Source organism: Danio rerio, chromosome 4 (genome assembly GCF_052040795.2).
Source record: "Danio rerio strain M-AB ecotype USA chromosome 4, GRCz13ab, whole genome shotgun sequence".
Lineage (NCBI taxonomy): Eukaryota > Metazoa > Chordata > Actinopteri > Cypriniformes > Danionidae > Danio > Danio rerio.
Window position 1 is genome coordinate 21,925,416 of NC_141024.2, and position 14,643 is coordinate 21,940,058.

At 33.9% G+C, this 14,643-nt stretch overlaps 1 protein-coding gene across 2 annotated transcripts in view; it reads right to left on the reverse strand.

Moving 5' to 3' along the window:
- pawr (PRKC, apoptosis, WT1, regulator) overlaps positions 1–14,643 on the reverse strand; it is a 144,194-nt gene that overhangs the window by 41,674 nt on the left and 87,877 nt on the right. For both annotated transcript variants that reach the window (XR_015481938.1, NM_001006015.2), the window contains exon 2: positions 4,951–5,079. Coding sequence is in view for 1 of the 2 variants with exons in the window: in NM_001006015.2 (NP_001006015.1) it covers positions 4,951–5,079 (129 nt within the window). In the remaining variant the exon portion in view is untranslated. The remainder of the gene's footprint in view (positions 1–4,950; positions 5,080–14,643) is intronic.

Below are 14,643 nucleotides of genomic sequence, written 5' to 3' on the forward strand. Positions count from 1 at the left end.
AAGAGTGTGTTTGGAAGTTTCCCAGTACTGGGTTGCAGTTGGAAGGGCATGCGCTGTGTAAAACATATGCTGGATAAGTTAACGGTTCATTATGCTGATGAATAAAGGGACTAAGCTGAGGAAAATGAATGAATGAACGAACGAACGAACAAACAAACGAATCAATCAATCAATCAATCACAAGACTAAACAAATTAGACTCTTGAGGTTAACTTTATTTTTTTCATTTATCATAACTGTTTTAATAAAAAATATTATGCATTATTAAATTTATGTTATGGGCTCTCAGTACAAAATAAAATGGTGTTCGCACAGTCACTCATTTATCTGTCATAAGGTCAAATGTGGGTGTCAGGATAGAGCATTCTGTATATAAATATCAAATAACTGTAAGAGAGTAATGTGCATTTATATAGCACATTTATTGTGTGCTCATATACCCAAAGCGCTTCACAATCATGAGAGGGAGGTCTCCCCACTCCACCAGCAGTTTGCAGCATCCACTTGGATGATGCGATGGCAGCCACTGGACAACGACGCCAGTGCGTTCACTACACACAAGCTATAGGTGGAGTGGAGAGACAGTGATAGGGCCAATTCTGTGGAGGGGGATGATTGGGAGGCCATTATGAGTAAGGGCCAATAGAGGGAATTTAGCCAGGACACCGGTGTTATACCCCTAATCTTTACAAGAAGTGCCATCGGATTTTGAATGACCACAGAGTGTCAGGACCTTGGTTTAATATCTCATCTAAAAGATGGTGCTCACTGACAGTAAAGTGTCCTGTTCACTATATTGGGGCATTAGGACTCAAACAAACCGCAGGTTGAGCACCCCCTGCTGGCCTCACTAACACCACTTTCAACAGCAACCTAGTTTTCCCATGTGGTCTCCCATCCAGGTACTGACCAGTCTTGGGCTGCAGGGTGATATGGCTGTGGCCAAACTGATGTTTCCTATAAAATCTCTCATTTTGAATAGCGCTCATGGCCAATGGAAAAAGAGTACTAGAACTGTCTGTTGTATAACATCCAGGGTCCAACGCAAGCCATGTCCAATACAGCAGATGCCAACATCTGGATCACTGAGGGTTGGCATTATCTGCTGAACATGGTTAGGATCAGCAGAAACATGTGTATCTACTCTAACAATAATACATTTCTTCATTTAAATGTAATTATGAATCCTACTGAAGCACATTTTGATGGCTTTTCAGAAAAGCTCTTTTCACCATGCCTCCAGTCAACAATTGCTCACTAAAAGTCCTTTCATATTCTGCAATGAAAGGTTTAAATTTCTAACTGAGCATTTAGTAGTGATCTTTTGGGTAAAGTAATAGATGACATGCACTCACACACACACATAACGTCAATGTGAGTGTGAGAAATCACATACTAATAGATTCAGCGACCTGAAGCTACATAAAATCAGCCAAGCAACAGGAGAAAACTAAATATAATGAAACAATGCATTATTTGAAAAAATATGCCACAATGTTCTCAGAGCTCCAGCATTTGCAGTTAGCACTCCTCATCCTTCAGTGAGCCTCTGAAAATTACAAATGTAAGCAGGACTTGAACTCAATAATGACTTGAAGTTTGAGCTGTTCCTCATGTAAAGCCTTCATTCAAATTTACAAGATCTGGAATAAAGTGTTCTGTGGAGGATTTTATGATGTCTTTCTCAGCCCTGGGTCAGTATACAAGTCCACTAAACACAACAAAGGATACTGTAACTTTCTTTAAAACATCACATACAGTACAAGTTAGCTATGTTAGGGTCATTAAAAAATAACGCTAAACAAAAAGCTGACATACTTTAAAAATTAAGATCACATTTATTTGAATATAAATAAAGGTATTTTTGCAAATATAATTTGGTAAAAAGTCTTTTCTAGAGATTAAGGGTTCTATTTTGACGGTCCTTGCGCAAAACGGAAAGCGCAGGGCGCAAACGCATTCAGGGTGTGTCAGAATCCATATGTGCTAATATGAGGACGGGAAAATCCGCTTTGCGCTATGGTGCACGGTCTAAAAGGGTTGAGTTTATTTTCTTAATGAGTAATAGGTGTGTTTTGACAAAAAAACAATCAGAGTCTCGTCTCCCATTCCCTTTAAGAGCCAGCTGCGTCGTGCCATAAGCGTGACATGACATAAAGTAAGTTCACTTTCGCTTTTGCTCTCGTGGATAGGGAAACCTTTATGCACAGAAATCAATTAGCCTATAAACAATTAATTTTGTTTGTTAAGCGCAAAGATTTGTTTCAAAACTATTTCTAAATTCAGTTCTAATTTCCAGCAAACTAATTAATGAACATTAATAATGAAGTGAGGTCAAAAACCTGAGTTATATCCTAAAACACATGCTGTGCCCCATATGGTCTAAAACCTGACAGGTGGACAAATCTAAGCTTGTTTTTAATAAAACAAATATAAATATGGATATAATAAATAATACTGCTAATAATAATCACATTATACAAAAGCAAATTGAATGAACTGAAAAAGCCTCCCGAGATGAAGGATTCAAGGCAGTGGTTTTTAAATTCATGTAGGCTAGAAAACAATATGCTTTGTAATATTTAAATTCTTTTTATTTATATCCTAATTATATTTTTATTATATCATATATATATATATATATATATATATATATATATATATATATATATATATATATATATATATATATATATATATATCCTTAATATTTTAATTCTTTTTTATATGTAAAGATATTTACGTATTGCTCTTCATCTTGTGTGTAAGCAGTGTGTAAGCGAGGCGCACAACTAACGCGCTCTGCGCCAGACTTTGGACTGGGTTTGTTCTGGTCAAAAGAACAGACTATTACAGTTACTCAAAATAGCAACGCACCAAAACACGCCTGCTTTTTAAGACCAGAACACCTATGGGCGCACGTATGAGGGCAAATGCATTTGCTATTTAAAAAGCGTGGCGCAACACCTCAAAATGACCCTTGTGCCGAGCTGAAAGTAGCAAGTAACAATTGCGTCACGCCTTGCGCCACATTGCGCCGGGTATATGAAATGGCCCAAACAGTTTTATTGATTCTCAGGCAAATTTCAGAATGGAATACAGAACACAACTCTGTAAATAATTAACATTTTACCCTAAAACAAACCCAACCCAAACTAATCCCTAACTACAACTTTAACTGTATTTAATGATAGCCAAGCCGGGACCTTAAAGCCTCAATCTTTATATAACAAAGAGAAAATTTAAATAAAATACAAAAAAAAGTATCACATTTACACTGTCACAATCAATATATTTCTCACACAAATATTACTGTTTCATTTCCAATCAGGTTATGTACTTGGACCATTTTTTATAGCATACGTTTATTAGTATTAAGCATTTATTAATATTACTGGTCCATTTCCAAAAAGGTTAAGTACTTGGCCTATTTTTACAGCATAGGTTTAGCTTGTCTATTTGTTTATAAGACTTTTTTTTTTTTTTAAATGCGGCCACTCCATCAAGTTCTACTGCCCATTCTTGAAGGGAAAGGGCTTCTTCTGATTTCCAGTTCCTAAGAATAATTTGTCTGTCAATCAGTAGACGGGTTTAGACACAGGATTTTATGTTTTTATCTTTTATTTTGTTGTCTCTCCAACCACCTATAAACAGTCTAGGACATGAAATCTGAACAACTAAAACCAAGTGGTTAAAAAGTCTTTTTTTTAAAAAAGGTTATGTAAAATATTACTAAAAATACTTTTTTAATATACACTGATGTTCAATTATTTGGAATTTGAAAGTTTCTTTCATAAATGAAATCCTTTAAAAATACTGCAAACCAGAATCATTTTGAAATACTGCTATACTTTTAAAAATTTCTTTATTCCAACACGTTTTTAAAGTAATACAAGACATCAATTAAGTGACACATGATTCCTCAGAATTCTCTGTAATATGCTGATATCAAGAAACATTTTGCATCATTATTATTACTATGAATATACACAGTTGAAGTCAGAACTATTAGCTCTCCTGAATTAGCTGTCCTGTGTATTTTCACCTCAATTTTTTTAAGAAAGAAGTTTTTTTTTTCAACACATTTCTAAACATAATAGATTAAATAGCTGACTTATTTTATCTGTGCCATGATGACAGTACATAATATTTTACTAGATATTTAACTAGATTAATTAGGAAAGTTAGGGTTATTTTATAACAACAGTTCTGTACACAATCAAAAAATCGCTTAAGGGGGCTAAAAATATTGACTTTAAAATTGTTTTAAATATTTTTTAAACTAGCGGAAATAAGACTTTCTATAATAATTTTTTAAAATAGAAAATACTGTGAAAAATGTGTTGCTTTAATTTGAAAAAATATTTTTAAAATATTTTAAAAAATTAAAATCATAAGAGGTCTAATAATTTTTATCTCAAGTATATATACACACATTTTTATCAGCAACTGTCACTATTTGTCAACTTAATGCATCCTTAAAGAACAAAACTAATTAAAAAAGTTAAATAGATATTACTGATTTACAAAAACACAAATACAAATTTAACATATAATATTTATTTAATATTTAACAGCTATTTTGATGTTGTCATCTTATTATTGTATTTTTGTTTCTTTCTTTAGTAACTTTATTTCTTTCTGCTTCTGTTGTTATAGTCTCTGCTCACCCCTCAACCTTCTATAAGCTCAAGTCAAAAACATGATGCTGTTCTGATCCCTTTTTGTCACGTCTCTTCCAGACAGGTTGCAACACAAGGTATAGAAAAGACAAAACACTATCAAGTCCAGTGTCAAATCATATTATCTTGCTCTGCAGTGTGGCTTGAGGCACCAGGGAGTATGGTGTCTCCTGCTTTCTGTATAATCAGTCTAATAGTGTTTGTTTCACTGGTCAACACTGCCTCTGTACGGCAGACCAGTGACTGCACTATAAACATTTAAACTCACCTGTACCGAATGAGCTGCTTCGTGTTCAGAGGTCAAGGCCTCGTTCTGGACTGTGTTGTGCTGTGTCAGGTTTTCCTCCATCTTCCTCTCCTTCTCCTCTCCGTCATCGTCATCAAGCTCATCCAGGCTCTGCGGAGACATTTCAGACTTGGTCAGTTTCGCTTTTTTGGAGAGTTTGGGAATTTTTCACATGACGAGAGAGTCTAATTGTGTTCAGCTCAGACACAGGAAGTATGCGAGCGATGTGTGGTGTGAGTCTGGGGGATTTCTGGGATGTGGAATGTCGCAGTGCACAATGGGAGCACAAAATTTGACATGTTTTAAGGAAAGACAATGCTGGCGAATCTCTGAAAAATGAGGTGCATGTTAAAATAAAAAAGTTATGCTGCAAATAAAAAGATTACAGACAAGAAAGCTAGCATAGATGTGCTGTGCTTTGGTTATGTGTCATTATATCATCATTATTATTATTATTCATTCATTCATTCATTTTCTTTTCAGCTTAGTCCCTTTATTAATCAGGGGTCGGAGGTTGTGACTGCAGAATGAACCGCCAACGTATCCAGCGTATGTTTTACGCAGTGGATGCCTTTACAGCTGAAACACATCACTGGAAAACATCCATATACACTCATTCACACACATACACTACAGACAATTTAGCTTACCCAATTCACCTATAGCACACAGTCTTTTGACTGTGGGGGAAACCGGAGCACCCAGAGGAAACCCACGCAAACTTGGGGAGAATATGCAAACTCCACACAGAAACGCCAACTGACCCACCCGAGGCTCGAACCAGCGACCTTCTTGCTGTAAGGCGAAAACGCTACCCACTGTGCAATTGTTGTAGTAGTAGTAGTACTCTTATCATAATCATCATCATCATCATCATCATTATTATTATTGTTACCACCACCTTTATTAGTATTGATATCATTGCTGCCATCATTCCAAAATATTTTATCTAATCATCAACTATTATTATTATTATCATCATCATCATCATCATCATCACCACCACCACCACCACCTTTATTAGTATTGATATCATTGTTGCCATCATCAAAAATGATTACTTATCTCATAATCAATTATTATTATTGTTATTGTTGTTGTTGTTGTTATTATTATTATTATTATTACCACCACCTTTATTAGCATTGATATTATTGTTGATATCACCACAAAATATTATTTATCTCATCATCAATTATTATTATTATTATTATTATTATTATTATTAATCATATTGTTGTTGTTAAATCCATTATTATTTTTATTGTTATTATTATTATTAATATTAGCATAATCATAATGCCTATAAATCCAAAATATAAATATTATTGTGTCATTGCTGTCTATAGATATTCTTTATATTTCCATTTATGTTCTATCGTTGTTTATGTGTTTTGTGTTTACTGTATGTTGTGTGTTTTGCTATCTTTTTTAAAGTTATTTTTAAATATAAAAATGAATCACTATTTCATTAAAAATGTCCTTTTGTCGAGTATTTTGACAATCTTTTATCAGTCCACATTTCAGAAACGCAGCCAACAGTCAGGAAAAAAGAGGCAAAATTGAATAAAATGTTGTATGTAATCAGGCAAATTATTTATGAACATATCCTTCTGGAAAAACCTACAAATAAGAATAAATCTGTGAAACTGTGTGTGTGACAGATGCACAGATGTCAAGATTTATAGCTCAGTGCAGGAGGAAGAAATCTGAGAAAACAGCCTTTAAAAAAAGATGTTGTTTTGAAATCCACAGACACAAATTGATGAATTCTGATAGCAGAAATACTTTGAAGAGTATTTTTGGATGTTTTCGTTCCATTAGGACAGAGCAAAAAACTCTTAAAGAAAAGCAAACAAGTCCAAAAAAATGTGTTTTTAACTGCAGCATCATGCCTTAAAACAGACTGATTAATAAGCATGATCATTTAGAGAATACTAACAGCATAATAAGCATGGTAACGCCAGCCCCCCACCCCCCAATGTGACCAAAGAGCAAAACTAGTTTCATCACAACATATAAACCAGTTTGTCCTGTTCTGGAAGAAGCCAAGAGAGTGAAGGTGGAGTCCAGCGCTGCACTGGAGGGTAAAAATAACCTTACAAGGCTAAACGGGAATGTAATAATTTACACAAGCTTTCCGGCCAGTCGCTTTTATCAACACTTCCTAGGGTTGGGCCAAACCCTCTAACTGGCAGTGGCATACACAAATGAATGCACAATCTTGCACACACACATACACACACACATTTTGTTGGTCCCCAGAGAACAGTAAGCACAGTGGATCAGCCCCCGCAACCATCTTAAAAGAGGTCACTTCTGCACTCCACTGCCCGTTAGCCAAAAAACAGACATTCCCCTGCCTAATGACAATCATTTATGTCAATTATAACAGCTTATAATCTTGAGGGCAAAACAATGTCACAGCAGTAAGTGACTAAAACATTAATGTTATTGTACAAATGTGCAACTATAGACATCCATGCACAATGACACCAGAGTCAGATTTTGCCATTAAAGAGCAATATTTGCCATATAAGGCTCACTGATAATTATTTTTAAGATGTCAAAAAAGCAGTTTTGGAATTAAAAGTGCAGTAGGTAATTGTCTTTTTTGTTATGCTGGTTAAAAGTCTCTTCATATATTCTGGGTAAGGCATACGACAAAAAAAATGTTTATCCAATTAAATAGTGTCGGGCCGACATCTCCCATTATTCTGATAAGTAGCTCAAACAGTCTGTCAGCAAATGCAGATTTGTACATTTGCTCACCTCTGTTCTTGCAGATCCGCCGTTTGCACATTCACGTGCACATGAGAGAGTAACAGCGGTAAAAACAAATGCTGAATCAGAATTTTTTTTAAATCCTGAATCATTATTGGAGTTACTTTTGCACGCTGGAGGAAGCATAGCAACATGGCTCAAGTATTTCTTTTAGACAGGTAAAGTTCTGTTTTAAAACTATTTTAGTCATGCAAAGCTTATGTAGATTGTGTTGTTTTACGAATGAGCTATATGCACAAAAGGGTTGTTCAGCCACTGAAATCTTCCTGCGAGAAAGATTGATGTGACTATTTTCAATTTCATAAGGGACAGCATCAATAATGTAGATTTTTATTTAGTTTAACAACAAAACATCAGTAAATGGTGCTATTCCGACTAGCCTTCTTTACTTAGCTGAAGTTTTCTTTTCACATCACATTGGTTCATTTCTAAACAATGACAACCTGTGACACGCTCCCTATGTTGTTTACATGCTACTTTCAATATTCAGTCTGAAATAGCATGTAAGTATGGCTTAGTAATAAGTGTATTTCTGCATTTCTGTAATTTCTACAGTAGCGGCTTTAGGACAAAGTGCATGAGAGAGTGAGACCAGCAATCCTTGCATGCTTGAAATATTGCACATGATGACAAGTTTTACAAACGACATGACCTAACGGGTTGAGTATTGCCATCTTTAAGGTGCGTGTTTGTGATTCCAGGAGGCATGGCTTTGGTCATTTGTTGGTTATATTGTCGGTTACAAAAGTCACTATGTCAGATTATGCAATTTTTTCTTGATAAAATCTTGACTTGACGAGTTATTTCCCGAAGCAGTCACAAGTGTTGCTATAGCAATATTTCTAATCTTAGTTTCAATATTATTTAATCTTATTTCAATCTCAATAAACACTGATGCTGGCAAAAAACTTAGAACTACATTATTGGTAGGGCATTCCTTACAACAGGGACAGGATCACACTTATGATTCCTTTTTAATATTAAGATATTTTCTTTGAAATCTAAATGTATATTTTCCTGCCATTTTTTTTATGAATTTCCTTTGCTATAGTTTTTATCTTAATTTTTATGTATCTTTTGTTGGTCAGTTATCTATAAACAAAATAACGAATAACATTTGAGGTGAAGCGCTTCAAAACAAGTCTGCTATATGCGCCAAAACACAAATTGTCATGAGGTTTGTTAAATAAAAGAATAATCTAGCCTAAATAAAATGAAACTGAAATAGTCAGAGTTTCAGAGAAGCCTATTTTCAACTGTTTTCACTATTAATGAGTAATTTGAATAAGCAGGACATGCTTTTGCAATGAATTCACAGCACTAAACATGTTTCTAGATTACCTCGGAAGAAAAAACTCTGTTGGAAGGAAGAGAGAAGTCAGAAACTTGTGAGAATTAAGATGTCTGCATATTTGCACCAGTCTGTCAATAAAATAGCTTAAAACACCTTCATATTTTAGAAAAGGTAGCTAAAGTTTGCATCACCAATGAGTGATCTTATCCACCCGAGACCAACTCATAGTAAATATGCAGCCTATTTTTTGATTACCTGACTAGCGCATTAACGGCAACATCCACTGATATAACCGAGAAATAATGTGCTTCTATTGTACAGTGTCACCCACATGACGGAACTCTACGTGAAGAACGAGAAAAAAAATGAAACATGCTTTCTGCAATGGTGTCATGAGGCGTCGCGGGCATAGGTTGTCATGAACTATGCCACATTACACGAGAAGAAACGACTGTATCTTGTCAAGATGCCCATTTGTTGTTTACAAATCCCCACAACACCCTACATCAAGGAAATCGTGACAAATTCGTGTGATGTATCAGGGGCTTTATGCTGACGGATAGCATTTTGGCAGATCAATACTACTGCAATACTAACATATTACGTGTGTAATATGCCCTTATCAATCAGAACACTTTAAAATGTTATCGACAAACTATTTTAAGCTGTGTAAATTATAGAATTTTCAATGTTATGGTAGAAATCTTTAGGGATGTTGAAATAACGATTAAAATTGGTAAATAATAGATATATAAAAGCATTTCTTTAATTTCTAAACAGACAAATGCTTCAGACCTTGACTAAAGTCTCTTTAGTTATGCACTTGCTAAATTGTTTCTGCTCTTTTGTACTCATGAGCTCTACTGAAATGTGTGGGATTGGTTATAAATGTCAGCACTTTAGAAAACACAAAAGAGTGAGGGAATATTTGCAGACCTAATTGTAATGCAGTGAACTGACATTGTTCATTAATTTTTCAATTTTCTCTTGAAATAGTGACAGTCATTTAGATTTAGTTTAATCCTGTAGACGCAATTTTCATCAGCTCTTAGGAATTATTGAAAAATTAATTTGGAGGGATCGTATTAAAGAAATAAATGTATACAGTATATTGATTGTGAAGTGCTTTGGGTGTATGGCCATACATGATAAATGTGCTATATAAATGCACATTACATTACATGTACTGTATGTATTTTTAAATAGAAAAATATAATATACTTACATTTTTTAGCATAATTTATGTATGTTTTGTGCCTGATGAAATGGGTTTTTAAGTAAAATCAGACTAAGGTTCATAAATCGAAATGCAATTACAAATGCAAAATAAAATAAAATAATAAAATAAAATAAAATTAAATTAAATAAAATTAAATGAAGTAAAGCAAAGTAAAGATAAAATAAAAGCAAATTAAATAAATTAACATAAAATAAAAGTAAATAACTAAAAGTAAATTAATCAAAAGTAAATAAAAATTTACTTAAAATTAAACTAAATAAAATTTAAATAAATAACATTTAAAAATAAATAAATTCATAAAAACAAAATACAATTTATTAAATAATATATAATAACATTTAATTAAATATAGAAAAAAAAAAAAAAAAAAATATATATATATATATATATATATATATATATATATATATATATATATATATATATATATATATATATATATATATAATTATTTCAATAATGAAAAAAAAAACTAAAAGTAAGTATAGCTTCACATTCTTAAAAATGTTCCAAATAGTTCTTAGTGTTGTTGTTTAATTGACGTCACCAAGAAGCATCTTTTGGATACTCTACGTTTCGTGAAGGGTTCTTAAAAGGGAATTATTTTAAACACTCTGAAAATTATACAATCGTAACATATTTATATTTATGTCTGTAAACAATTGTTTGTGCAATGAAAAAGTTTCACAAATTTTAAAGGTTGTTCATGGAACCATAAAAGGCAATTAAGAAGCTTTAATTTTAAGCGCATATGGAGCAGGGTCTACAGATCAAGTGGTGGAAAAAATGAGAAAAGAAAGTCTGCAAATTCTTCCCGCTTCCTGTTTATAACGCAAATGAGAAACTGGTTTAGTTTGACATAAGAGTGCATGTGTTTACTCCAACAAACAGGTTAGATCATCAAGCCTATAACCTCGCGTGTTTGTTGTGAGGGAAAGAGGCTTCATTTAAAACAGTCCATCTGTGCTCATCCTCTGCTTTATTAGGAATGCATGTGCGGCTGGAAATTTTCTGTCCTGTCTGTGGAAAACAAGAAGATCCACAATCCATCATGTTAATATCCTTTTCCAGGCAGAAGGAATGTGCAACATGTCTGCCTCAAAACTGCTGCCTTTGACACCTACAACACTGCACTAACCAAACCATGGAGAAAAGAGAGTTAATCTGACTATCAACGCTGAAACTTGATGCTTGGTATAATCCCCCAATTCAACATTCACTTCCCTAAAGTCTCAACAATACAAATACAATGAATATAGACTATACTTTACATCGCTAAAAGTTGTTATATACATAAAAAAAAAGGATATTCTGAAGAAAGTTATTCAACAGAATAAAGAAACTTCTAATGGTTTGAAACAACTTGAGAGTGAGTAAATTAATTATTTTTGTGTGAACTATCCCTACAATTTACCTTGTTTTTCAAATTTCAAAGGTTTTCACCCCTGGCTCTTAATACATCCTTCTGGAGCAGGATTGGCAAGTTTTCAGAAATGTGCTACTTCTAGCCACTTGCTGCAGGTTGCTTTTTTTCGTCAGCAGTTTAAAGGGTTGACATTAGTTATATTTAAATGGATGCACTCAAATATTTGATTCAACTGAATTTATATTCTACAATTTTAGGATGATGAAACAGAGCAAGCACACTTTTGTGAAGCACATGGAACTGTGTCATTTCCAGAAGGAAGACTGTAAGACGTTTTATGTCAGAACATTTATAATTAGTAATGTATAATTTGTTTAAAAACAAAATGTGTGCATTGATGTAAAATATGTACTCTCTGAATGGGCGGTGGCCAGGCCTTGACATTAATACACGGGAAATGCGGGAAATGTGTTCAGTTGTGGCAGGTAAGAGAGCCGCTCCCACAAACCACTTTGTCTGGTTAAAAAAATTTAAATTGTAGTTAATCAAGAAGCAACACGACTGACAAAATAACTGTTCGTGCAAACTAAAGAGAGCAGGTGAATATCGAATAAGAGGATGATCACATGCACATTGAGACGCAGGCTTTCTTCACTCACTGACAAGTACTTTAGTATCACACATGGCTGATGTGATGCGTGCGAGTGTTTATAAATCTTGGACGCTCCTGTTTCCTTGCGTGAAGCAACAATGCCTGCAGATTCAACTTGTGCGAACTTGTTTTATCTTTGAAATAGACTGAACAAAAAGTGATGGTCGTGCACTCAGTCTTTCTGCTTTCAAGAGCTCCAGATTTTTTGTAAGCAACAGCAGTTGCCGCTTTCGCTTTAACCATTTATTGAACAGATCAATAATAGGCCTAACGTTAACCGTGTGCACGTGATCATCCTTTTATATCGCACATGGCATGTTTTAACTTGCTTTCCTTTGCTTACAGTTATTTTTTTATTTATGGTTAAATTATCATCCTTTACAATAATATTGCTTTAATAGGAGATTATCTCTTCATTTAAGTATAGTAAACTGATGATCGGACCTTTAGCCAGGACAGATTCCTGTGCATACTTTTAGAAACATTACAACAATTCTTTTTAAAAAGTAATTTCTTTAAAAAAAAAAAAAAAAAGGTTTTGTTAGAAAGCAAGTGTATACAGCTATATTTTGCTTGATTTTTTTTTTTTAAGTTTTTTTTTTAGTTTTTAAAAATTTTTAGCTACGAAATAATTAGTTATTTGTTTATTTATGTTTTGTCCTGGCCAGAGGGAAATTTTGTTAGTTTTGAGTCCTGATAAGTCATTTGAAATAAGAACTAATCGCAATGCTACAACACCATAAAACCACAACTCATTTGAGCAAGGTCATACACAACACACAAGAATGAAATGAATGAGGATGCGGATGGACATAACACAAAATCTAAATCAAGTCATTTTAGCATGCCAAAGTCAAATTTATGCACATAAAATATTTTTTTCCCCAACAACAAAATTGAGGCTAGTGAAAATGGAGAGTGACTAGTAATGCTGAAAAACTACAAAAAAGTTAATGTTAAGCCCTGATGGTGGCATATTTTGAGTTTAGGTCCGACTGGCCATTGGGCTAGTTTTGAGGTGAAAACCTGTCAAGTGGCAACCCTGTGCTGGAGCATCAGTGAGAAGTCCCTCGTGTGTTCATGGTAAAAAAAAAATGGATCTTAAAATCCTAAAGTTACTGGGAGAAAGTTTTCAAATATGCTGGAAAACTGAAGATTCTACAGGACATCAAGAAACAGCAGCAGTTTAAGTGTTCAGAACAAACAAAATACTCAAGAACAACCATCACAAAAAAATATATCTTATTATTATCTTATTATTCAGGTAACCATAAAATGTATTTTGAAAACGAAGTGCTTATAATCTTTTGCAAGGCGTGGAAAATATGTTAACCTATGTAAATATGTATGTATTTTATGTATATCTTACTTAAGACTACAAAATGTAAAAATAATATTTTGTATTATATTATATATTATGCTACCATAATTCAATACTTTGTCCCCACAAGATGGTTCCATTGTGGAACTCTCTAAAATATCTAGGAAGAAAAGTGTAGGAAGCAAGTTTTCTTGCTCTGTGCATTTTGCCAGTTATGCCGCAGATTAATGGAGGCTGGATCTCTGGATGCTCTTCTCTCCTGATGTCCTCGGCAGACTGGATTTAATGACTGTGGATTAATCAAGTACTGCGTGCCCAGGCTACACAGGTTCATTAGGATGATGTATTGCGGCCGTGGAAGGTGGAAAGTGTGTGCGAGATGCAGTCAACTGTCCTTTAATCATCACAAACCCACAGACTCGTGCAGTGACTTAATGACTTTAAGCCCGAATCCCAAGATTATTCTAGACGCAGCTAAAAGACATTTGATTTCATAAGCGCACACATTAGAGTCAAATTTGGAGGGCCGGGGAGACGTTTTTGGTTTATGTGTCAAATGCATTTCAGAATATTAATATTTTCCTTTGCGCAAACCAATATGCAATGTGATATTGGTGTTTCAAACTGAGACCTCACGAAAAACCCTACAGGTGAATACGAACAAACAATTAACTGACAGATATCACCATACTTAATTGCTTTCTTGATTGATTTCTATTAAAAATTGCTAACTTTTTTGTATTATAAATTTAAACCTTTTTATCAGAAGTCATTACTCCAGTCCAGTATGCTGTAAGGTATAATTAGTTACAAAAAAGGGTTCCATGAGGATCAATAGAACCCTGGGGTTCTGTTTATTTTAATTAAATTACTTTTTCACAGGGAAAGTAAGGGTTACATTTTGTATGTAATTTAATTACAATTGCTTATAATGTACTTGCATTAAATACTTTAAAGACATTCAACAGTTCTGTGTAAATTAATTCAGAGCAGCAGATTAATTGCATTTTTTGCGATA